Consider the following 27615-nt stretch of genomic DNA (forward strand, 5'->3'; position numbering starts at 1 on the left):
TTATTTGTTGTTTTTTCATCCATGTGCTGTTTGCTATTTTTTCTCTGAATACCTGCTTCCTTATTACTCATCCATTTTCTGTCTGTACTCATTCAAGGTGAATTTCAAAATGGTTGCATGTACACACACATAGAACAGGGACTCTCTCTCTCTCTCTCAAATTTCTATAAAATGATTCAACTTTTTCAAGGCACTGTTTCATGAGTTGAAACATTTTTATTCCCATGCATGCACACATAAATAAATAAATGGATGATGGCAAGTCTAAAGCAGTCTTTTCTTCAAACAAAGCACATGCAGATTGTCTAAGCCTTTGTACACATTTTTTTATTTTTTTATTTTTTTTTTAATAGCAACGCCTGGTTGTTTTCTGTACTGGATTTTTTTTTAACAAACAGAAATGCCAACACTTTTTTTTTACATCAAGCAACTACATCTGTCTTATGTTCATGGACAAGATTTCTGTCTACAGTCAGTGTTGTTCTATCAATGCTGGGTAGGTCATATGGCTATTTCTGTTCAGTACCCATGTTTCCGAATTCCTTCCATGAGGCCAATATATAAGCTCCAAGGTTGTTGGTTTGTTGTTGTTTGTTTGTTGTTGTTTTTTTGTTTTTTTTCCCTGATTTACCTGGTGGTGTTGGGTTCCATAACCAAGATCTAAACATTTCTCTTAAAATCTTGTGACCAGCGTTTTTGCACTGATATCAGTGTGGCTATTCTGGTGTTGAGATATTCTTTGATTTTGATGTCCTGGATGTAAACTTGTGTTTCAGTTGGCTGAGGCATGTATGTATTGTGATGACACTAAATCCGCACATTGCAGCAAAACTGGGAAACAATTTGGGGGTTGTTAGGATAGGTCTTCATGCTACTGGGAAGTTTAAAAGAAGCATCTTCATACAAGTCTGTACATTATACAAAGAAAAAATCCCACCTGCACAAAGACCAAGGGACACTACTATTGAAATGTTCATTAGTTTTGTGGGAATTTCCCTTGCATTTGACTCAAAATAACTTCCATGGGATGTATCTTCTCTTCTTTTGATTTTTGCCTCTTCTCGGTTAGAAAATGATTCTAAAGTTCACAATCTTGGTTATCTATTGCCTGGAGCTGGGTTGCATGAGTGCTCATTGCAGCACTAAATTTGCTTCATACTTGAAAGTGCTATTAGTATAGTGTAGAGTTGGGCACGTTGTCAATGAAGCAAACTTAGTTGTGAAGAACGCTCATGCAAGCCAGCAGTGGTGCTTGAACCATGCTGGTTCTCTTTCATAGTGAGCACTCCCGTAATTTGAAATAGCCAGTTCATCTCTCCCATCACCATTCTTGTTTTTATTTTCTTGGTTCTGTTTAGATACATCATTGCCAGTTTGACTGGCAAGGTAAATGTAGAATAGAGACGGTGATCCCAATGCCCCATTCCTAAATTGTGCAAATTTTCACAGTTGTTGGACGTTTTTCTTTTTTTGTTTTGTTTTTGTGGGGGTTTTTTTTTTTTTTGTTGTTTTTTAATTCAGCGTCCATTATAACTGGCTACTGCACTCCACTTGTAGTTAATATGCTGACACATAGTCTACGAAATGTCACTGTCAAGCACCCTACATGTCACTGCTTATCATTCAAAGTTAACTGGTGAAGATGGAGTTTTGGTGTCTTCAGTGTATACTTTCCTCCAGCCCATACATCTTATTCTTTTTTCCTCCTCACTCAGCAGACAGCATTGTTTTCCTGTGCATGTGTGTGTCCAAGTAAGGAATCAAACTGTATGCAGGACTATGCACAAAGACTTCATTGTGATCTGGGTTTTCTCTTTTCTCCTTCCCCCTGCTCCCCCAAATTCTTTCAGTCTGACAGATCTGTGATTCGTATTCCGTGTACAATATCTTGTGTGTTATTATTATTATCAATTACCTTCATGTTTTCCAGGAAAGTTACAGAATATAAAAAAAATCAATTAAAAAAAATATTAACCACAAACACATGTCAGTGGTATTTTTTTCACTTTGTGTGAAATTGGGTTTAAGATCGAAATGTGTGTGTGTGTGTGTGCTTAATTTTATGTCCTCTTCAAATCTGTGGGAGGTGGGATAAATACACTGCCTACTGTGTGAGTTAGAGAGTGAAACATTATCTGAGATTCATATGATCTCATCAATATCTGAAACCAACATTTGAAAAACCAAACTCTAAACACAGCACACTGAAAGAAGGAATTGAATGCAAACACACTGGCTAAAATTAAATCTCACAATCTCATGTCAGTGCCATCTAAATACTGAAAAAAAAATTGGGAATGCCACATAAAGTCCTTCCTAATTCTCTTATCACTTTCACTTCCAGCACTATTTATGTTTTTATTTTTGTCGAAATAATCACCAACCTATAAAAAATCACAAAAATTAAAATCATGCTCTAAAGAATGTAAAAGTATATCTCTTCTTGAAGGAAACTGAATCAAGATTATAATTATCATAACTTCAATGTTGCCAGGATGAGAGAACTCCCAATTTCACAGAAGAAAATTTAACTTTTATTTAATGGGTGAAAATGGAGCTGAATATCAGCTAATGTATTAGACACAACAACCCAGTGCAGTTATGTTGTTTCTTCCACTATCATGTTGTTTTAAACAAACACATACACCCACACACAAACCATCCCACCAAAACAACCACAAACACAATCACACAACAGTACAAAACAAAAGCTCACTGTGAACAATATTTTGGCTTGAAACTTTCGTCTGGAGGGTTTCACAGTAAATGAAAACCCCAAAATGAAAGTTTCAAGTTAAAATAATTGGTTTTTTCAATATCCACCTCTAACACAACCACGCCTCCTTCTTGTTGATGTACCTTGTAATCATCACCAGCGTAACCAGAAATACACTACACACACTTCAGTTGATCAACAACATTACTCTTATTTTCTATCATGTTTTTGTAGTTGCTATTGTCGACATTATGTAGAAAATCAAACAAAATTCTAACCACCTCTTCTGTACCATACATCCTGGCAGCCATGTTGACACGCTCAACAGCTTTTCGCTTTACAAAACACAAAAAAATGCATCAAATTCAAACCAAAACGTGTTGAGATATTGCTTCAAACACTCACAAGACAGTCACCATTTGCAAAGAAGCAAACTTATGCAAATGAGCGGCTCAACAGTTGATAATTCAGTTACACAATATAAAAAACAAACTGACAAGTCTTTTCTATCAAAAAAAAAAAAAAAAAATCTTAAGGTATAAAAACCTTCTTTCTAATAAATTCATCATTTTCTAAATATCATACAGCCACCAAATAAAACAGTCATAACGAGAGAGGCAAGGCCTTCAAGACCCATTTGTAATACACACTTCAAAAAAATATAAATAAAAAAAATGTCAAATAAATTTGGCTTAAAAAAAAAAAAGAAGTAAATATGTTCTGTATTTGATCTTATAAAGCTTTGATTTAAAAACAAACAAACAAACAAAAAAAAAAACCCAAGAAAAAGCAGATTCGAACCAAGCATGTTCAGGCAAGAGGAAACCGTCTTACACACAGCGCCAACCAGTGTCTGCAAATGATGTTCAAAAATATCAAATCATGTTGGTTTTTTGCATGATAAATTGGTTATGGTGTTCGAGGTAATAAACACTGTTTAAATCATGTTATTTTGGCGTTTTAAGAAATTCTTTTAAGTCTGTGGTAAAGATGTTATCATCGCCTAAAGCACACGGCAACATGTAGCCATTTCCTCTAAATCTGCAGAGATCCCTGTTTGACAGGCTTAGTTACATTCGGAAACTACAACATGGTCTATTCAATTTTTCTCTTATCTAGTTAAATCAGTATCCACTTTAAATATCCATATGCAATAAACATGTCGATGATGTAGTTAGTGTCACTGCATGTGTCCTGTCCAAAATTTGTATTTCTTTTCTTTTAAATGCAAACAAGAAAAAAACAAGGTCTGCACAGACCAGCCTACACAATGCTGACTGAAACTCAGTGAAAGTCAATTTTTCTTTTATGTTCATTCTCGTTAATTCAGTGTCCACATTAGAATATTCATATGCAGTAAGCACATCAATGATGTAGTTAGTGTCACTATATCACTTCAGTATGTGTGTTCTGTCCAGATTTGTATTTCTTTTCTTTTAATTGCAAACAAGAAATAACAAAATCTGCACAGACCAGCCTTGACAATGCTGACCGAAACTAAGTGAAACGATGGATTCAAGTTTTCTTTTTTGTTCATTCTAGTTATTTCAGTGTCCACATTAGAATATTCATATGCAGTAAACACGCTGATGGTGTAGTTAGTGTCACTGTGTGTGTTCTGTCCTGAATCTGTATTGCTTTTCTTATAATTGTATTTGAAACAAGAAAAATGAGGTCGTGCCAACTTCTTACCAAGCACAGCCTACGTTCCAGCAACTGGGAAGTGACAATATGGTGTTTTCAGATTCTGGAACGAGCCTCAACAAAATAAACCATTCATGATTCGGAAATACAGCTTAATGCAGGAGACTTACAACCTGTTATTGGTATGACTGGAGATATTTTTTCTGCTGTGTTTAAGCCAAATTTGGTATTGGCAGACAAAGTATTTCCAGAGAAAATGGCAATGTTTAAATTTATCTCACACACACACACACACACACACACACACCTGAACACCGGGATATAACATGGACTCACTTTGTTTACACAAGTGAGTCGACAAAAAATAAGATCTCAAAATCAGCTCAGCCTAACTTAAAAGCACCATTTCTTGAAAGTAGAAGTGGAATAATCAAAACAATATGGAAATATTCAGAAATGCATACCATGCACTCATGCACACATACACACGCATTTTAACTTAAGAATCTGACACAGAACTAGCTGGAAACAATGAATTTGAACCTTTTTGTTTCCATATCTAACTCCTGTTTTCCCATTCTCTCTGTCTATGTCTGTCTGTCTGTCTCTCTCTTTCTGTCTGACACACACACACACACACACAGAGTTACCACATCACTCAACAACACACATAAAACAAAACAAAAACATCATTTCATCTACCACTATCTCAAATGCAAGATCTTTAAAAAAAAAAACCAAAAAAACAACCACCTATGTATACATTAGTTACTATCCATATCATGCTGTTGTTTTGTTTTTTAGTCACTACCGCTTTTGGAAAGCCAAACAAACATGATTATACACCATATTTGCAACAATCTTTCTAAACATGAGAATATTCAGGGAAATATTTTTCCCCATAAATATCCTCATGAAAAAACTTCTTCAGATACCTTTTTCAGATACCTTTATCTGCATTACACACACACACACACACACACCCCAGTCACATTCAGATACCTTTATTTGTATCACACACACACACTCCAGTCACCTTCAGATAACTTTATCCATATCACTCACACACTGCTCTTGTTCCATATCACACACACTCTGCCCCTGTTTGACAGCAGCGGTGACCAACAGTGCTGGGGTCTGCACACTGCCAGTCATGGACATGAGCTGCGAAGTGATGTCTGCAGCAATCCTGTCCACCACAGACCCAAATCCCACGTTCGTTGACGCAGCAGAGAAGGGAAGCGGTTTGTGGTCAGCAGTGTCTGTCACATCCACAGCAGTGCTGTCTTTGGCACTGTCTGACACTGGAATCCCAGAATCAACAGAGGTTTCACAACCGCCAGAAGTGGGTGCCCTTGACGTGGGGAAGGCTCCAGTTCCAGCCACCCCAACAGGTATATCCCCAATGACAGGCAATGTTTCTGGTGTGAACATGGGGTTGAGAACAGCTGTGTCTTTGTCCACTATGGTGAACCGGGACGTGGGGTGTTTCACTTTGCTGGGCAGCACCACGTTGGCCATCTCTATTCCTCCTGCAAAGATTTATTGATATTTTCATCACTGTTGCACATAGCCCCGTCTCCTGCAAGCATTCACCTGTCTATTCATAACTGTTGCCTACAGCCCACACTCCTGCAAACATTCACCTATATATTCATAACTGTTGCAAACAGCCATCTATCAGTTCATCACTGTTGTTTGAAGCCCACCCTCCTGCTGACTGTCATCTATCAATTCATCACTTTTGCTTTGAGCCCACCCTCTTTCATAAAGTCCTCTATTAATTCATCACTTTTGCTTTAAGCCCACCCTCTTTCATAAAGTCCTCTATTAATTCATCACTTTTGCTTTGAACCCATCCTCTTACAAACAGTCCTCTATTAATTCATCACTTTTGCTTTGAACCCATCCTCTTACAAACAGTCCTCTATTAATTCATCACTTTTGCTTTAAGCCCACCCTCTTACATAAAGTCCTCTATTAATTCATCACTTTTGCTTTGAACCCATCCTCTTACAAACAGTCCTCTATTAATTCATCACTTTTGCTTTAAGCCCACCCTCTTACAAACAGTCCTCTATTAATTCATCACTTTTGCTTTGAACCCACCCTCTTACAGTCTATTAATTCATCACTGTAGCTTGTAGCCCACACTCCTGCAAACAGTTATTGATTCATCACTGTTGCCTATAGCCTGTCCTCCTACAGTCATCTATCAATTCATCATTGTTATCTTTAGCCCACCTGCCTACAATCAGTCATTATCAATTCACCATTGTAGTTTATACCCCACCCTCCTGCAAACAGTCATTATTGATTCATCACTGCTGCCTATAGCCCACCCTCCTGCAAACTGTCATCTATCAATTCATCACTGTTACTTATAGCTCACCCTCCTGCAAACTGTCATTATCGATTCATCACTGTTACTTATAGCTCACCCTCCTGCAAACTGTCATTATCGATTCATCACCGTTACTTATAGCCCACCCTCCTGCAAACTGTCATTATCGATTCATCACTGTTACTTATAGCTCACCCTCCTGCAAACTGTCATTATCGATTCATCACTGTTACTTATAGCCCACCCTCCTGCAGTCATTATTGATTCATCATTGTTACTTATAGCCCACTCTCCTGACCAGATCTATCGATTTATCACTGTTACTTATAGCCCACCCTGCTGCAAACAGTCATTATCGATTCATCACTGTTGCTTATAGCCCACTCTCCTGACCAGATCTATCGATTTATCACTGTTACTTATAGCCCACCCTGCTGCAAACAGTCATTATCGATTCATCACTGTTGCTTATAGCCCACTCTCCTGACCAGATCTATCGATTTATCACTGTTACTTATAGCCCACCCTGCTGCAAACAGTCATTATCGATTCATCACTGTTGCTTATAGCCCACTCTCCTGACCAGATCTATCGATTTATCACTGTTACTTATAGCCCACCCTGCTGCAAACAGTCATTATTGATTCATCACCGTTCCTTATAGCCCACTCTCCTGACCAGATCTATCGATTTATCACTGTTACTTATAACCCACCCTGCTGCAAACAGTCATTATTGATTCATCACTGTTGCTTATAGCCCACTCTCCTGACCAGATCTATCGATTTATCACTGTTACTTATAGCCCACCCTGCTGCAAACAGTCATTATTGATTCATCACTGTTGCTTATAGCCCACTCTCCTGGCCAGATCTATCGATTTATCACTGTTACTTATAGCCCACCCTGCTGCAAACAGTCATTATCGATTCATCACTGTTGCTTATAGCCCACTCTCCTGACCAGATCTATCGATTTATCACTGTTACTTATAGCCCACCCTCCTGCAAACAGTCATTATCGATTCATCACTGTTACTTATAGCCCACCCTCCTGCAAACAGTCATTATCAATTCATCACTGTTGCTTATAGCCCACCCTCCTGCAAACTGTCATTGATTCATCACTGCTGCTTATAGCCCACTCTCATGACCAGATCTATCGATTTATCACTGTTACTTATAGCCCACCCTCCTGCAAACTGTCATTATCGATTCATCACTGTTTCCAATAGCCCAGCCTCTGAAAACAGTCATCCATCACTTCATCACTGTTGCCTACTGCCCACCCTCCTGCATACTGAAATCACTAAAAGCAAATGGAAATGTGATTAACCTGATGCAAACTGCAGAACCAAAAAACAAAGACTATGTTACCTTCTCGTGCCAAGCGTTTGATGTCTTTGCGACGGTTGCTGAACCAGTAAGCAACGTTCTGAGGAGTCATCCGTTCTTTCTCTCCCAGGGCTCTCCCAGCTAGCGACGACCAAAATACAGATGTTAACATGAAGTCAGTTTTTTGTTTTGTTTATTACATTGATAATCAGTCAGTAAGGTATTGAAATTTTCTGATCCAGTGGTCAGGCCCTGATTCAGCACGGTGCTGTGTCCATGGGAAAGGCACTTTATTACAAATTTCCTCACTCAACCCAGGTATGAATGGGTACCTGTCTTTGGCTGGGAATGGTTAAACAATGGCAGAAGAAGATGATTACATGCCACCTTACTATACCAAGCCCTAGTCACAGTGAATGTGAATTCTTTGCCACAATGACTTTAAAAGGCAATAGGACTTTTAACCTAAATCTGTGAACAAAATAATTGCCCTTCCCAAACACATGTCAACATGGATTTTTTTTTAATTTTTTTTTTAGAATTATTTTAAATTCATTACACTGATAACGTGTGAACAAAATTACTGCCCTTCCTATACACATACAGTTTTTAACTTACTCACACTGATAATCTGTGAACAACATTCTCATCCTTCTCAAGTACATACTGATGTCAACATGGAATGTGTTTTTAAATTTATTGCACTGACATTCTGTGAACAAAACACACAAAAAAACTCATCCATCCCAAACACAAAACAAATCTTAACCCCGTAACTGCTAACACATTTTTTAAGGTCAGTTATATTATATAAGCAATGAAAAAAATACTGTATCAATACTAAGTAAATTCAAATCTACTGCAGCTTCTCTATTTAACTTTTAAGGAAATTTGTGCATGAGATTATACAGACTGATACATAACAAGTTATACTTTCACATGGAATTAAACCATAAGGACTCAGTTCATGATTTGTTGAGTGAGTATTTGTTGAAATTGTTACATGTTTCTGATATTTGCAGAATATTTCTGTTAACGTACAAGCACTCAAAATAGAAACAAACAAAAAAAGGGGCAATAAACCTCTGTCTCTTCTTCATTGGAATTATCTTCCTCGATATCTTCTTTGTCACCGTCTACATCATTCATAATTTCCTCAAGCACATCCAGTGCTGACAAACATTGAAAATTACTGCAAGTCCAAGGCCACTGTGGCAATGCTATTTTGAAGACGACCGCTTCCAATTCTCAGGACAAAAAAACATTTCGCAAGACTGTTCACTCACAAAGTTGGAGAAGGGAAGCAAATCACTTTTTTTAACCTTTCCTGAGCCAATCAACATCTGTCAGGAATTATTCCCCTTCTAAAATAAGCAGTAAGCAGTAAAGTTTGATGGAACTGTTCCTGTTAATGTAACAGACCTCTGTTATTCAAACGAAACCATCCTCCTTCCCAAACTGAAACACATACAGACCTTAAAAACACTGAATTTAAAAACGTTATCACAATAATATGTTGATTATCTGTGAACAATATGCCCATCCTTCCCAAACACACAGTGACATACCCACTTCTAAATCTAGATCATCAGTTTTATCAGTTGCACTGATCTGAATATTCATTTTAAGCCCTAGGCTGCCTATATGACAAGATAACTCGTCATGGCAAGCATGTACGCTTCGCTGCCACAATGACGAGATAACTCGTCATCGAAATATTCTGACATTTCCCTGCTTTGCATTCAGTTCGTTGACAAAAATGCTGGTAGCTTTAGCTTGGGCAATCTGTCTAGATTCTATTCACAGCTAGAAATACCATCAACGTCATGAGGCAGTCCTTTATTTGAACGTTTTGGTTGGGTTACTGGCCACAGTGTTTGCCTGGCTCCTCTCCTCGCTCGCTCAACAAAATGTCAGACTGACGCTGTGCTCCTATGAGAACTGGATAAAGTGACCGTGTGAGAGGGGTGAAGAGGAGGGCGGTGGAGACTGAGGGGGCATGGCCTCACATCCATATTATCACTTGGAGAAGTCACAACGCATTGTGTATCTATCTCTTTTTCAATCTTTTTATTGTGGTTGTTCTGGTATGATTTTTTGTGTGCAGATATTCATTTGTCCAGAAAATATGATATTTTAGTGCAAATTACCTGACTAATGTTTATAATGAACAAGTTGAAAATGTGACAAAAAAACAAAACTGATTTCAAAACAACAGCATGTCACTAAAAATAAATAAAATGGCAAAATATCATGTGTTTTGTATTCTTTATTCATTTACCTTTCAGAAAATAATACTTTTATGGGTCTTTCTCCAATAACAAAGAGCACAGAATTTTTTGAAAATTTGTACCCGTTCTTTGTGAAAAAAAACCCTGGCAAATAGATTTCACTTAAATCCTATTTTCCTGGCAGCGAAAGGGTTAATCAACTTGACATACAGGGTCCAGCCAACAACAGCCAGTGATGTCAGGGATGAAAATGCATTACTAAACAAATCCCTAAAACAGAAACACATCAAAGACAACACAAAAGCTAAAACTTCTTAAACCTGGGTAAAAAACTGGATACAATTATCTAACAGCATTACAACCCAAAATATGCCACCATTTCAGTGGTAATAAAGCATTCCCACAGCTCATCTCAAGCCCCCATACACAAGCCAAACCTAGTATGTCACAGTCACAGTCTGAGCAGTCTACAGGATACTGATTATATTAGCCAGTTAGGTCATCAGTAGGCCACACAAAAGAGGAAACCCTGTACTGCTAAAGAGTAATTTCTGTTGTATTTAGTGCCTGTTCTGATCTAAGAACGGAACCTTTACTGATGACAATAAAGCTCAGTCATGGAACCAGGCCGAGTGGGTGCCCACCCTCCTGCCCCTGGGTGGAGACCACCACCACATCCCTCAAACAACAGTTACGGTCTTTGAAGAATTAATATCCTCTCACACCCAACTCACTCCCTTTTTATTTTCAATGTATTACAGAAGTGCTGTTTCTGCACTTATTTTCCTTGACTACCATGTTTAGTCTATTTAAAATTTCTTTCATCACTGGTATCAGCCCCATAAATGGAGAAGAAAACCATACAGATGAAATGATAAACCCAGGACCTGTGTGCAGCAAGCACTGAGTGCATGTAAAAGAACCCACAGCGAGGGTCGCTAAACAGACACACATGCAGACAGAATAAAAGGATCAACCCTGCTGTATTCAATGACTGACCAGTGGTATGCAAAATACAGCATGCATAATTTTAATCATCTCATTTGGGTTTTTTTACCTTTTTTCATGAAAACATACCTGCTTTTATTGAAGTGGTCCTAAACTTTTTTGTGAAGTCTGTATTTCAGTTTCACTTCATACCAATATCAGCCATAAACTGGAGAAGAAAACCATACTGCAAGAAATATATATACAAACTGAAGTTCCAGTTTCTCAAGGAGGCGTTACTGTATTCTCAGTCCAATCAGATAAACCCATATAAACATTACACCACATCTGCTAGGCAGATGCCTGACAAGCAGCACAACCCATGCACTAGTCAGGCCTTGAGTGCAAAGATATATTTGTGTACCTATCATAGTGCATGCTACAAATGGGACTTTGATTTATCATCTCATCCAAATGAGAAAGGAGAGAGGGCGAGACCAGGAAGTGAATCCAGACCCTCAAGGACACAGTGTTGACAGATAAGCGTCTTAGCCATTCTGCTGCTTTCCTCAAGGTAAGAGGTAATTCAATTCAATTTCAATGTACTCACCAAACTGCTCCATCATGTCATTGCACCTCTGGGCGATGTCTCCCCGCTCATCGTATGTGGGGTACTGCTTGGTCTTGAAGTATGCCTCCAACACCTCCAGGTGCTGGGTTTGGAAGGTGAATCTCTCTCGTCGCGGTGTTAAGTTCACCGCCAATCCGTTCTGCTCACCAGTCCGCAGGCCAGAGGGGTTCAAACGCTCAGACTTGTCTAGGCTTGTGTCCATGGGAACAGAGCTGGTACCTGCACACAGCAAGCCGGTAGGAAGGTTTCAGTTTTCAGTTTATCAAGGAGGTGTCACTGCATTCCTATATATGCTACACCACATGTGCTTGGTAGATGCCTGACCAGCAGCATAACCCCCCGTGCTTAATCAGGCCATGAGTGCATATATCTACCAGTGGATTTCTTCTACAGAATTTTGCAAGACAACAACACTTATGTTGCCATGGTTTCTTTTTCACAAGTTTCAGTGTTCCATGATGGTGCTTCACACAGAACCTCAGTTATTTGTTTCATCCAAATGACTAAATGATCACTTTCCAGTCAAACTTAAGAGAAATGGCAAAATTGGGATTCGAACCCAAACCTTCACTGACACTATATTGGCAGATAAGCATCTTGACCATTCTGTCACCTTCCTCAGTGAATAGGAAGAAATTTTGTTTAATGTCCCATCACACAAATGACTGCAGATGATTGTAGGGATCTAGTTAAAGTATTAATTTTCGCATTCAAATATGATCATTCAAAAAATTGATGAATAAAAAATGAATAAATAAATGGGTGGGGAGGTGGGGTGATGGAATAATATGGTGAGCTGGAATGTTATTTGAAATATGAAGTACAATTAAAGAAAATTTCCTAATGAACATCCTAAAAGGGAAGTCATTAACTGAACAAGAGGAACAACTAATGATGAATATAAAAAGTAAAAGAAATCAACGTCCCCAGTGACCGTAGATGACACACTGATATGTAGCAACACAGCAAGCAGATATTGGCTGCTGGAAGCAAAACGCATTGAAAACATGACTTTTTAAACTGGAGTCACAGATTCTCTGTGACACAATACTTTCAGGATTTTTTAAACAAACTTCTTAAGTTTAAACAGAAAAATATACAACAAAAAAACTGACAACACACTTTTGATAAGAACTGAAACTCTTGGGGGGAAAGACAACAACCAAAAAACAATTGCCACAAACAGGTACTCTGCACCAGATCTATAACCTGAACTGCATGCAATTCAAAAATACATCCACCAGTAATACCAATAACCATCACATTCACAGAAAACCATACTGTATACACAATTCCCAATTTTTTAATCGATGGGAAATAATAAACTTTCAACACACAAGAAAGGGCGCTGTTTCCTTTTTCCACACTTCTAACAGTTGTTTCCCTTCGTCAGCTGGAGCTAACAGAAAAAAAGGCATGAACATTTTCAGTGATTATCAGTGGTACCAACCAACTGGTGGCGGACTAGACAGTAATTAAGTAAATGAATGAGTTAGTATTTCAAGTTCACAATACAACAAAGTGTCAACTTGAAAGGTTTGCAAGCTGAGATTCTGGACATAGAAAGATGGACTGGTTGATGTAAGCATGCAAGATAGTAAACACTATTTAGACTGGCCCTGCCTCAGCCTTTGTACCTGTCTGCTGGAGCCTGCCTCAGAGTGTCAGACTCACAGAAACTTCAAGAAAACCACATTGCAAACAAACCTGCCTTGCAGGCCTGAAAGGAGTCCAGTCATCACCACATTTTGTGTACTTGATAAACAAAAAAAAAAAAAAAAGGTCGCTGAGTTTAGCTGGGCTGATAAGTTTAGTACAAAATTATTTTCTACCCAAGTATCAGAAAATGGGAATAATTCTGTTTTGTTTTTGTTTTCATTTTGAACCCAATTCCTTTTCTTCCTCATTTTGTTTAACAGAAAATAAGCCTGTGTTACAGTAAACAACTGGACAATGGTCCATCAGTGTGTATAAACTGTGAATTAGCTCATATTTTACATCTATCATCGATAAAACAGAGAGATAGCACAAGGAAGAAAAACGCATGAACCCACAGAATCGTGGCTCACATGGTGGAGGTCCATTGAAGGTGAGAAAGGCTGTTTGCACAACTCTCGTCAGTTCTGGTGGGCTTAAGTGTGGCTCACGAATCCAACACGTGAACCGCATCCATGATGGCAGTGGGGGCACATGAAAACTGCAGCAGCTGGGATCTGGACTGCAGCCTTCCTCCACCCTCTGGTACTGGTGACTCTGCATCGGCAGTCGTCATCGAAGCTGTCGACTTGCTCTGCTTGTACTGCATTGCATTGCATTGTATTGTACTATACTGTACTGTATTATATTGTATTGTATTGTGTTGTATTACTCTTTTTTCACAAGATTTTCTCTGTGTTTCTGTGTGCTGTGACTTCTCAAGCTGTCTGATGTGTTTCCTATACACTAATACAGCATCCATATTTCGCAACAGTGGAGCAGCTTTGTACTGGTTCACATACATGTAACAAAACATATATGCACTCACCAAATGATGACCATGTAATCCATTTTGAATTAGTCACATTTTCACAACATGGTTTTTTTTATGTCCACATGATCTACAGTGTCTACAGGTAACATTTTGATATTACAAAGTACCGTACAGCTATGTACATCACAGTTTCACAGCGCAATTTCACTCTCCATTGTCATTTATGTTGTGGTAACGTTTCATTTCTTGCTTAAAGTCCTTGATGGTATGATACATGTCGAAACAAGGATGAATACACAGAGGGACTTTGCAGGCTTGACACATGTATGTAGATTCTGCTCTCCTGATATAAGTGTTTGTCTTGGCACTACGAATTGTGCAGCATTCACATCTCCTGGTTGGCCGTGGGCATTTCTTTGTGGGTGGAATTGGGACAGGTTTGTGTGGGTTGTCTGCATGGCTGAGACGCACAGGGTCCTGTGGTTTGACACGCCTCCTTTTCCTTGGTGGTTCTGCATCAGCCTGTGCTTGCTCTTCTTCTTCAGCTACATTCCCCACTGATGGTGCATTATGGTTTTGCTGTGGTTGGTCCTCCTCTTCAGATGCATTCCCTGCTGAAGCTGCATCATGGTCTTGTATTTCAGCTTCATCAGCTTCATCTGCCTGCATCTCAGCATCCTGTCCCTCTGCTACACCTTGATTGTAACACACACACACACACACACACACACACACACACGCGCACACACACACACACACACACAATAACACACACACAAACACACACATACAGACGCAATGTATACATATAAAATAGTGAAAAAAAGCAGAAAATTATATCTTGTAGCAGAATGATGTCTCTAGAACTGGGTGTGTACACCAGTACATCCTTTCAGGCAGTTTACTCATGCTGCCCATGACCATGCGCACCACAATCAGTTTTCTCATTTCTGAACCATTACTGCCAGTGTCACAATCCCACATGTTGACATAATAACAGTCTGGTAAACGCTCTATCACCTGCTTTGCAAACTGCTCTTTCACCTGCTTTGCAAAGCGCTCAATGATAGCATAGTCCACAAAAGAGCTGAAAATAACCCAGTGGCGTGTTCTCAAACGGAATTTCTAGTTAAACCTTACCCTGCATATCCTCCTCCTACCACACCCACCCCTCTCCCCAATGCCCCACACATAAACTACCTACACACGCACACTAACAAACCATTAATTCAAACCTTCAAAAGCAGTGGTCACCACAGCCCCTTCCTGGACAGCACTCTGTAACATTGTCGTTGTGTTCATGCTGTACTGCTGCTGCTGCTCTTGCTGCTGTGACTGCTGCATCGACTCCTGCTGTGACTGCTGTCTGTGCTCCCTGAGGAACCACAGACACAGCTGCTGTAAAGTCAGGGATGCCAGAGCTGAGAAACTGCCTATCAGAAACTTGCCGACACTGGTCAAGTCCACACCTGCAGGGAAACATATAGAATATATCTTAGTTATTTGTTTAAAATTTAATAAGGCAAGTATTGAAGTTTGGACCCTATCTTGGAATCAGAGCTCAGTCGGCATTCACTGAAATCTGTGTATGTATACCAACATAGCAGAACACTGATCCAAGCTCGCATGAAACTCCATCAGGTCGCTCGCTATAATGTGTCTAAATCCATCACCAATGTGTTTATATGCTGCGGTATGCATTTAGAATTTGGAGCATGCCTATGGAAGGAAGATATATTAACCCCTAGGCTGCCTGCATGACGAGATAACTCGTCATGGCAAACATGTATGCTTCGCTGCCTGCATGACGAGATAACTCGTCATCGAAATATTCTGACTTTTCCCTGGTTTGCATTCACTTCATTGGCAAAAATAGTGGTAGCTTTAGCCTGGGGAATCTCTCTAGATTCTATTCATAGCTAGAAACCCCATCTACGTCATGAAGCAGTCCTTTATTTGAACGTTTTGGTTGGGTCACTGTCCAAGTGTTTGCCTGACTTCTCTCCTCGCTCGCTCAACAAAATGTTGGACTGACGCCGTGCTCAAGACATGCGATCGTGACGAACTAAATCAACCAAGATTTCTTTCTTTAGCTGATGCTCAGAAGGAATTGAAGCGTAAATTCGAAGAAGATAGTGATGAACATTTATAGGACGATCTGATAGAAAATAAAGGGAGTAATCAAGAGAGTGGCCAAGATGCGACTGTCAGTGAGTGATGCCGGCTGTACAGATGTTAGCAGACGACAGATGACCGAATTAGCAGCAGAGCGATATTCTTGGCACGCAGCCAACGCGGTCTGATGAGAACTGAATCAAGTGACCGTGTGAGAGGGGTGAGGAGGAGGGGGTGCAGACTGAGGGGGCGTGGCCTCACATCCATCGTATCACTTGGAGAAGTCACAATGTATTGTGTATCTATCTCTTAAAAAAAATATATATATATATATTGTGGTTGTTCTAGTATGATTTTGTGTTTGCAGATATCCATTTGTCCAGAAAATATGATGTTTTTGTGCAAATTACCTGACTAATGTTTGTAATGAACAAGTTGAAAATGTGACAAAAAACAAAACACTGATTTCAAAACAACAGCATGTCACTAAAAATATATAAAATGGGAAAACAGCATGTGTTTTGTATTCTCCATTCATTTACCTTTCAGAAAATATATACTTTTATGGGTCTTTCTCCAATAACAAAGAGCACAGAATTTTTTGAAAATTTATACCCGTTTTTTGTGAAAAAACCCTGGCAAATAGATTTCACTTAAATCTTATTTTCCTGGCAGCGAAAGGGTTAAAAGACAATAGAAAAAAAAAGAATATGTCAAAAAAGAAAAGAAAAAAGAAGAAAATGAAGGGAAAAAAAAGAAGAAAAAACAACACAGAAATCTTCCAGAAATGCTAGGACTGTCATGCTCATTACAGAACTTTCAAACATCTTCTGATTCTAACTTCATATTTTGGATTAATATTGTATTGTCAGCCTTGTCTTGTCTAATGGTGCAGTGCAGTGCAGTGTAGTACTTTTTTGTCAGAACAGATTTCTCTGTGTGAAATTGGGGCTACCCTCCCTTGGGAAAGCATGTTGCCACAATGCAGGGCCACCTTTTTTATTTCTTTCCTTCTTTCTTTTTTGTGCCTGCAAGTGCATTTAATTTGCTATCAAAGCGGCTTTTTCTACAGAATTTTGCCAGGGACAACCCTTTTGTTGCTGTGAATTGTTTTACGTGCACATAAAGCATGCTGCACATGGGACACTGGTTTACTGTCTTATCCAAATGACTAGTATCCAGACCACTACACAAGGTCTACTGGAGTAGTAGAAAATACTGAAGAGTGTGAGATTCAATCCTGCGTGGTAAGATTCTCTCACTTCCCCAGGATGCATTAACACCAGGCCACAGCTTCACAAACTGGAGTATAGCGCTGTACAGTACTGTAGTTACACGTTCTCCCTAGTGAGCAGTCCGAATTTAACACAGAAAAATCTGACGAGACAAATGAGCATTACAATGACAACATTGTTGGCACTGACAGCTAACACTTGTGGAAGGAGAAGAAAAAGAGAGAGTCAAGAGCACAGATTCAGTCTCGTTACCTGCAGCTTCAGCAATATCACTGTGTGCCAAATCAGGATGTGCTAACAGAAATTCACTGATCTCCTCTAGCATTTTCTCAGTTCCTTTGCTGAAACACAAATAGGGTATCATGAGGATACTTGTTAGTATTTGCTCCTTTTTCATTATAGTTAGTACTGCATTCAAATCAATTTAAGCGTAAAAAAAGCATGAACATTGGTTATGATGAAAATAAAAACACTAAACAACTGGAAAAAAAGCATAAACTTTTCTTTCTTTTTTTTTTTTTTTTTTTTTTTTCCTTTTTGACTCACTTGTGTAAACAAAGTGAGTCTATGTTTTAACCCGGTGTTCGGTTGTCTGTGTGTGTGTGTGTGTGTGTGTGTACGTGGTAAACTTTAACACTGCCATTTTCTCTGCAAATACTTTGTCAGTTCACACCAAATTTGGCATAATACGAAAAATTCAGTTCTTTCCAGTCATCTTGTTTAAAACAATATTGCACATCTGGGATGGGCACAAATGTTTTTTTAAAAAGAAGCCAAATTATATGCAAACTGAATTTACTGTTATATTTATATTTTTTTTTTATTCTCTAAACTTGGCACTTTGATCTGATATTCTGACACAGCATCAAGAGCAGTCATTTTTTATCATTTTTTGTTCAAACAGGAGCTTCTTTTGCTATGCATGGAAGTTATATTTCTGGCGCATGTCTTTGGTGCAGATGGTAAAAAAGGGAAATTAATCTGTGATTAATGCTAGGGGGGTTAATTTGCTTTAAACTGATCTTTCTCATCTTAAATATTACATTTTGATTTTATACTCAATAGATAAAAAGCTTGTGTGTTTTACTCTCAGTGTACAGGGCTTTCACTGTGTTCATTCGCCCAAGTGGTCTTTAAGGAAAATACTAAAATCAATACTACAAGTGGACTTTATAGATCTATTGGTTGAGCCCTGAAGGTCATGGGCAAAAATCAATTGCGTACACATATGCATACATATTCAAAGCGCGTTTAGTTTAACAAAATACTCAATTTTCATATCAACTTTAAAACTGTAAAACTAGAATGAACATAAAAGAGAAATTGAATCGACCGTGTCATACATTCCCGGCAGGTGTAACTAAACTTGTACATCTATCTAGATCCAGAGAAAACGGCTAAATGTTGCAGTGTGACTGGGGTGATAGCCACGTCTCCTTTACCACAGACTAAGAATTTTTAATTGCCCTTAAAGATTTTTTGAATGCCTAAGATACACCAGAATATGATTTAAACAGCGTTCTCACTGCAATTTATCGCCCTTAAGAAAGCATGTTTAAATGTTAAATTTTTTAACGTCAGCTAAGGAGCCACGATAGTGTATTGGGTAAGACAGTTTCTTCTCACACGAACACGCAGGGTTCGAATCTACCTTCCTACCTTTTTCCTTTCTTTTTTTTTTAACCCGAAGCTTTATAACAACAAATACAGAACACATTTTAACGATTAGATTTTTTTTTTTTTTTTTTTTTTTTAAGTGTATCACAAGTGAGTCTTGAAGGCCTTTCCTCTCTTGTTTAAACCTTTTTCATTGGCACAGCTCTACTGAGTAAGAGGGAAAACAAGAGCACAAATGAAAAAATCACAACTCTGATCCTCACAACATTGCATGTTAACAGAAAAACATCTTAAAACCAACGCAAGCATCTTCAAACAACATGTCCCAACTTACTTCAGAAACTCGTCCACATCCACCGAGCTGATGCCACCGCTGGCAACAGCACTGGCCTCGGGCGACACCAGGCCCCCTCCACCATCCTGAACACTGTCTTCCCTCTCCGTCTTCACCCGTCTCACCACCCGCACCGGGAAACGTCGGTTTACACGCCCAGTCGCTGCCGTAGTTACTGTTACTGGGGGCACCGCAGACTGGGGCGGTGGACTGGTTAAGGTTGCTGTACCGGATGGCTGGACAGTAGTGGTGAGAGTGGTTGCCACCTGGGGCGAAAGGACACTTGTTGCGGAGCAAGGAACAAGCACTGCACGCCGGATACTGACAGGATAAGTGGTCTTAGGGGCGATCAGCCGTGGGCCCCGAGTGCCTGAGGTTCGAATCTGTATGTGGATCAATGAATAAAGGGACAATTATAAATACAAGCATACACACATCTCCCTCCCTCTCTCTATACACACACACACACACACACACACACACCGTAAACAATATATATATGATATATATATATATATGATAGTCAGTCATGTTTGACTATGACCACCAGAACAGCAGAGGAGGCATCTGATGTTCTGACTATCTGGGCTAGAATTTAACAATAGTGGAGTGTGTCTTGCCCAAGATGCATCCCCACTCTCTCGGCCAAGAGGGCTCTAGGACAGTTGGCGTTGGGAAGGTTCCCAAAGGCCAACTAGCCCCCAAGGCTCCAGCACTAAGACTGTAAGAGCCATTGCAATCTTGCCTCCAAAATTTGGAGTTTCATTGTCCTTCACAAAAATCTAAGCTGTAAATGACTTCCTACTATAGTGGAGAAATCATTGATCATACAACTCTTACTATGTTGGTGGCGCAACTGTAAGCTAATGTCAACCTTGTGATATAAGCTGAGCGCTGGGCCTAGACAGATAAATAGACAGATAGATAGAGATATAGCTATAGACAGATGGAGAAAGAGAGAGAGACAATAGATAAATGGATAGGTAGATACAGATGGATAGATAGACAGACTGATTGATTACTCTTCTATTGTTTTTTCTTATATTTTGGACATCTCCAGAGAATGTGAGCAATTACAGTATATTCTGAGATATCTCCAGAGATATTTGAATAAATTTGTTTCAGTTTCTCTAACTTATATATGTATATATATGTTGATATATTTCAAGCTGAAGCTTTTCCTTTCTCTGTAGTAAGAGGTTAGTAAGTTGCTGCCATAGTTACCGTTGCTGGCGGCACCACAGACTGGGGTGGCTGACTGGTTAGGGTTACTGTGCTGGATGGATGGACAGTAGTGGAGAGAGTGGCTGCCACCTGGGGTGAAGGGACACTTGCTGTGGAGCAGGGAACATTCACTGCATGCTGGAGACTGACAGGAAAAGTGGTCTGGGGGCCTACCAGCCTGGGGCCCCGACTGTCTGAGGTTTGAATCTGTATGTGGATCAAAGAATAAAGGGAGATTTACAAATGCATGCTTAAATACATCTCTCTCTCTCTCTCATACACACACACACACACACACATATATATATATATATATATATATATTACTCTTCTGTTTTATCTTATATTTTGGGACATCTTCAAGAATTAGTATTCATGGTATATTCTAGGATATCACCAGATAGATTTGCATAATTATGTTTCAGTTTCTCTTATTTATATAGGCTGATATATTTTAAGCTAAAGCTTTTCCTTCCTTTGTAGTAAGTGATATTTAAATTTTGGTATTGATCAATTTGTATTCAGGGTTGTTATCGGCTTAGCTGGTTCTTTTCAGCAATGCCTTTTATTTGTTTGTTTGTTGTTTTTGTTGGGGTTTTTTTTTGGTCTGCCACTGTAAGTATGTGAGTCATCAGGTGTAATGAAATGATGCCTGTTTCTCTTTAGCTAAAAATGCAATAATTGGGTATCAAAATTTGTTTCACTGAAATGGTTTCCATGTTCCTACATGTGAATAAACCGCAAGCAAAGGGAAGTAACTTCTACAGTATTTCTGGCACTGTCCACGTGTCAATTTGGAGGAAAAACAGGTCTATTTCAGTATATTTTTCTGCGTTTTTCTACATCAGCATGACAGGGTAGCCTGCAGAGGCTGTGAACTCCCAATGGTTCATGAGTTAAATGAACTAAGTTATCCAAAGGAAATGTTGCACCTGTGCTCGATTCTGCTGCCAACATTGTGACTGTTAAATGAATACTGAAGATTCAAAGTGCTCCTACTTATTGAATTACCCTTGTAACTTGCCTGCTGTCTGTATATTTTCTCTTCTTTTCTTGTGTGTGCATCAAAAATGAATATCTTTTTAAAAATACCATGTCTGAGTTGCCAGAAAACTATGATCACCAATGTGCATGAACATACTTAAAATAAATCAATAAGAGAAAAAGAAAGCAAATTTTCTACAGAATTTGTTGACTGGTATGTAATGTTGTGTGTGAGAGCTTGAGAAAGCAAATTTTAAACAAAATTTAGACAAAGTGATAAATCTTAAGCCATTTTTGTTTTCATTTGTTTTTGGATGCCATAAAAAAAAAAGCAACACATACAACTGGGTCATTACTTTTTTTTGTCTTTGTTGTAAGACACAATTCTTAATCAGAAAACTTCTTTTTCAATTTCTTCCACCAAGTTTGTAGTATTTTGCACAGGACAGGAACAAAGGCCCCTGACAGAGGCTACACCAGTGGGTCACAGTTTTGTATGTATAATCAAAATAAATAACTTGAAAAAATGAGAACACAGACTGACCCAAAACAATGGCAGTACGTGTATACTGTGCAAAATCAACAAAACATTAACAACAGCAATCATACATACTGTTTCCCAAAGATTCATTTTTAAACAACTGACTGCTGCAGATGAGTATACTCATCAGTGAAGGGCTGTCACCTGACCAAGATAAGAAAAGGCTGTCAGTCACAACTCTATATATAGACTTCTTCCTCTTGGGGGTGGAGTTACTTTTGTTCAACAAAATCAATGACACCACCAATAAGTACAAACTGTCCTTCAAATTCATGCAACACTGATCTCACTTCACTCAGGTTCAGCAGTCAATGGGTTAAGTCAAAGCTGACTGACATGAGTTTTAGTTTCTCAAGGCAGAGTCACAACTTTTGGAAAAATCCATATATATGCTACACTACATCTGCTAGGCAGATGCCTGACCAGCAGCAAAAACCAACGCACTTTGTCAGGCCTCGGTCAATGCATATAACTGTGTACTTATCAGACTAGATTTTTTCTACAGAATTTTGCCAGAGGACAACACTATGTTGCAAAGGATTGGTATAGGCGGATAGTAGTTTGCACAGGACAGGAATGTCAGACACCTGCCGGAGTCTGCACTAATTGGGTCACGGTTAAGTATGTGTAATTAAATGGTTTTTTTAGTGCGCCAAGAACCTCTGTGTACCATCTCAACTGAATGACAAGATGCTCAGCTCAATTTTCCAATCAAACTTCGGAGAAAAGGGTGAGACCCAGACCATCATGAACACTGTATTGGCAGATAAGCATCTGCCATCTTCCTTGATTCTGACCTGAGAGGGCTGGGACACAGTCCTGAGGAGGAGGGTGTTGGGCCGGGCCAGCGATACAGGTGAGGTGTACACATTGCCCAGCTCCGCGTCCACCTTCTCAAAGGCATCAAATGCCAGCACCACCTGCTTCTTGGTCAACCCACTGTTGCGCAGCCGCCGAATCAATTCAATCTGCTCAACGGTGAAGGTGGTTTGTGCAAGCCTCAGCTGCTTCCCTGCAGACACCTGCACAAAACGGGACAAGAAAACTCAGATTTTTACAGAGAAAAGAATAAACAAAATATTTTCAGGAAAAAAAAAATTTAAAAAAGAGAAGAAAATTCACGTCTGTTTGCTTTATGGATGGAAATGGTGCTAAAATATTAACAAATGTATCAAACACAACAACTAAGCTTAATTATGTTGTTTTCCTCCACTATCAATTGTATCATGTCGTTTTAAACCTAAACACTATACATAAACACTCACATACACACACACACACACCCTCCCACCCAAACACCCACAAACATATCACACAATATTACAACACAAAAGCTCACTGTAAACAAAATTCCGGCTTGAAACTTTTATCGCAAGGGTTTCACAGTGAATATAAACCCCAAAATGAAGGTCGGTTTCCAGCTAAAATATTGGGTTTGTTCTATACCTACTTCTAACACGGCCCCATTGGCACCCCCTTCCTGTTGATGCACCTTGTAGCATGTAATGATCACCAGGATAACCAGAATCACTTCAGTTGATCAACGACATTACTTTCGTTTTCTATCACATTTTCATTGTTGCTAATGTTGACGAGCAGAAAATCAAACAAATTCTAGCCACCCCTTCTGTACCGTATGTTCTGACAGCCATGCTGACATGCTCAAAAACGTTTTGCTTTACAAAACGAAAAAAAAAAAAAAGGCATCAAATCGAGCCAAAACTTGCTGAAATATTGCTTTGAACATGCATAAAGGCAGTCACTATGTGCAAAAAGTAACCGTATTCAATTAACTGACTGGACTGTTGATAATATAATTACCCCCTAAACCACAGATATATGTGTACTCGGAAGTGAAAGGGTTAAGAAGGTGCCATGGCAAAACTGATTAGGCATTGGACTTCTGATCCAGTGTTCATCAGTGATCAGGGTATTGCTACAAGGCCCCATTTTAGAATGGTGTCGAGTCCTTGGGATTTTCCTGACTCAACCGTCCATGGAGGCCACTTAGCTGCACCTTTCTTAGAAATTTTAAATGTCTTGCAAAATGTATACCAATATATCAATAATCAGACTGTTACTGTACAAGTTCATACAAATGAAATATGGCAGTCTCTATCAGATTTTAAACAGTTTCACTTTGAGACTACCAAAAATTAATGGGAATGAAAATGTTCACTTTCCACTGAAACAGCCTCTCACAGCATATCAATGCAAGAAAGGAGCTCTCCTTATTTCAGTGCATCTGCCTAGACACAGACAGGACCATAAAACAGCTGAAGAGCACTATAAAGGCAGGAAATGCCAACTGACATTTATGGTAGTTGTCTGTCGTTGTTCCTTTGGTGTTCCAGGTGTCTGGCTTGTGGCCTTTGAAGAACTGCTCGACTGAGTATCACTGGAAGGCTTGGCACGCTGCATATTCCTGAGAGTTATTTTAGGTGTGTAAGGATTGGTCTTCTCTGTGTTGAACCTCAATATCCTGGCAGCCTGCAAATAAAAGTCAGCTTTCTTCTAACATTTTTCTTATAACTTAAGTGAAGTAAAATTAAAAAGAAAAATTGAAAGACAAAATTAAGTAAATCACATGTTTCCTGACTGAGAAATATAACAAAAGAAACAACAATCGAGTAATCTCTATCAGAAATGTCTCCCGAGATTGACAGATGGCAAGAATGACTGACACAGATTCTGATGAAGTACCTGTTAAGTATCATCTCATCTCTTAAATTATATACTGACCATCACACACTACTCTGTATATACAAAGTGAAATTATACAAGAAACTTTCAAACCAGTTCTAGCAATTTCCTGTGTTTTATTTGTTCGACAAAAATCATTCATAAAATCTATCAACTTCTTTTATATTTCTAATCAGGAAAACAGTGATGAAGGGGGAGCTAGCTCCAAAGATCCATCAACAAGGACTACAACTCTTGGTGAGACAAAGGCCAAGAATTCAGAACTGCTATTGTTTACAATAGCCATCAGCTGGCGTACAAATGAATGGGTACTGAGAAACAAACACGGAAACTTGAAATGTGTAAGAGTGAATCACAGAACATATTCCTGTTTGCAAAACATCTCAAACTGTTGTACACAATCCATCCACCACACACCCACAAATATTTATCTACACACAAGCAATTGCTTTCCAAACAAGCTTAAAGTACAGTTACTTTGTGAAAATATGAAAAGTAATCTTGTTGCTAAAACTGCACTGAATATTGTAGAAAGCATGAAAATAATATGCTGATTCTTTACAATAGCGAAGTAAAACAAATGTGTCTTGAGACTAATTTTAATTTCATTCAGAAATGGACTGTTATGCAGACTGGAAGGTAGAAAGTTCCAAATTGTTGGTGCAGTTAAACTGAAGCTATGTGTGTTCCCCCCAAAAGGAAGCTCCAAGTCTGTAACTGTCTGTTATTTACATTTAATATTTTTCGTTTTTCAAACAAATGCTTTCATCTATTTTCTCCACTGCACTCTACAATAAGAAAGTACTTTCAAGTTCAACTTAAAGATAAGTATTGTTTTTTATTTTCAGCATTCTTAGGAAAGTAACTTTCATAAAGATGGAAGACTTTACCCGCATTTTCTTTCCTCTGCTCTCATTTTGTTAAACTTTAAAATATTAAGTTTTCTATCTCATTCTGTCAATCGGATATGTGCTGAGCATCTATACTATACTTCATATTCAGCCAGTCTCAACAGTCTCTTCTACACACAACCATGGATGCATGAACACACGCATGCATGCATGCCCACACACACACACACACACACACTTTACAGTTATATATGTAACACCTACTTTTCTCTCAAAGCCAGGATATCCTAAGCATTCAGTAGGAAAAGGATTTGCTTCAGTTGGTTTGCCATCCTTAAAGTGTCTGGAACACACTTTCTGATCTTTGGAAGGAGAGAGAAGTTGGTTGGTGGTGCCAGGCTGTATTCGGTTAATCAGTCTCTTCCACTTGTCTCTTTGTGCAGGTTCCCTTTTGCGAGGTGGTATTGGCCACAAACTGCAGAAGAAATAATGTTTCAGTAAGTCAAGTCTATCAGGGTAGATATTTGAATGTCTTAAAAAGATTCCAAATCAAAACATTAAAACTGAACTCTTTTTTTAAACCTGTTCCATGCCTTTAAGACATCAGCTGACGTAATTCTCTTTCTTCTCACTCATCAGATGGACATCCCAGTCTCTGCAAAGAAGGCAGCTGTACGCTGCAGGTCCTCCACACAGCCATAAAACTTCCAGGTCACTGGAGTTGGGTCAGGCCAGTACCTCTTCCTGACATCCCAAATAAAGTATTTCCCAGTGCTTATAAGATGTCCACTGACGTCTTGCATCTATTCCAATTTTTCCTTCATTGGAGTTTGGTTCAATGAATGCAAAACAACACTGAACAGTTAGCTTGATTTGTCTGTGGTGCAAAAATATTGTTCAAATGAGCATTCATCAGAAGGAAGACCCCTTTCTTCTTAATAAGTAATGAATTGCCAGCTGGCAGGCCAGTGAAAAGGGTTTAGGCCTCATAACCAAAAAAAAAAAAAAAAAAAAAAAAAAAAGACACCAGAAACTTGTCAACCAGAGATGGTAGTTTAAGTCAATGGATTTACACAACTTTGCACCTTGTGCAAATAATAATGGTTAGGTATAACTATGGAGATGATCTCCTTTTTGAGATGATTTGTTAGGACACAAAGGTGATGACAACACCAAAGATGAAACTGACAGCAACATTCAATGTTTGTTCAGTCAAGCTGTCAAAGCACACATCAATTTGAGTGGGTGACAATGTTGACTGAACCCATGCTTATCATTGTAGGGTCAGTTATTCATTTTTATGTCTGCAAGAACTGTAATTCAGGAGTGAGACAAGGATGTGCAGTGTCAGCACTGCTATTCTGCCTGGCCATAGACTGGGTGATGTGATGAACCACCAGAAATCAACCAAGAGGTATGCAATGGACTCTCCTCTCAATGCTGGAAGATCAGACTTTGCAGATGAACTTACACTGGTCTCCCACACTCATCATAACATGCAAGAAAAGACAACCCATCTAAGCAAATCTGCACAGATAACAGGCCTGATGATCAGCCAGAAGAAAACAGCTGATGACACTAAACATCCCAAAACCTTCAACAGTCCAAGTAAACAGAACAGACCTACCCACAACTGAAGAATTTGTGTACCTGGGCAGCACTGTCAGCAGACAGCAACATCAAAATCCCTCTCAGCAAGGGCATAACTAGCTTC

General features: G+C 39.0%; 1 protein-coding gene across 2 annotated transcripts in view; it reads right to left on the reverse strand.

The window, feature by feature from the left end:
• Nucleotides 1-490: 490 nt before the first annotated feature.
• Nucleotides 491-27615, reverse strand: part of LOC143295430 (uncharacterized) — a 32109-nt gene continuing 4984 nt past the window's right edge. Inside the window, exons 3-12 of one of the 2 annotated variants that reach the window (XM_076607120.1) lie at nt 26166-26376; nt 24661-24837; nt 23145-23369; nt 20823-21029; nt 19599-19981; nt 17900-17988; nt 15533-15766; nt 11807-12046; nt 8081-8179; nt 491-5892 (exon numbers count right to left, since the gene is read on the reverse strand). In XM_076607120.1, coding sequence (XP_076463235.1) covers nt 5399-5892; nt 8081-8179; nt 11807-12046; nt 15533-15766; nt 17900-17988; nt 19599-19981; nt 20823-21029; nt 23145-23369; nt 24661-24837; nt 26166-26376 — 2359 coding nt within the window. In that variant the 3' untranslated portion in view covers nt 491-5398. Of the gene's footprint in view, nt 5893-8080; nt 8180-11806; nt 12047-14092; nt 14993-15532; nt 15767-17899; nt 17989-19598; nt 19982-20822; nt 21030-23144; nt 23370-24660; nt 24838-26165; nt 26377-27615 lie in introns of those variants that run through there. The other variant, XM_076607121.1, reaches the window with a different exon arrangement.

The sequence above is a fragment of the Babylonia areolata genome, chromosome 20 (assembly GCF_041734735.1).
Source record: "Babylonia areolata isolate BAREFJ2019XMU chromosome 20, ASM4173473v1, whole genome shotgun sequence".
In the NCBI taxonomy this organism is placed as follows: Eukaryota; Metazoa; Mollusca; class Gastropoda; order Neogastropoda; family Buccinidae; genus Babylonia; species Babylonia areolata.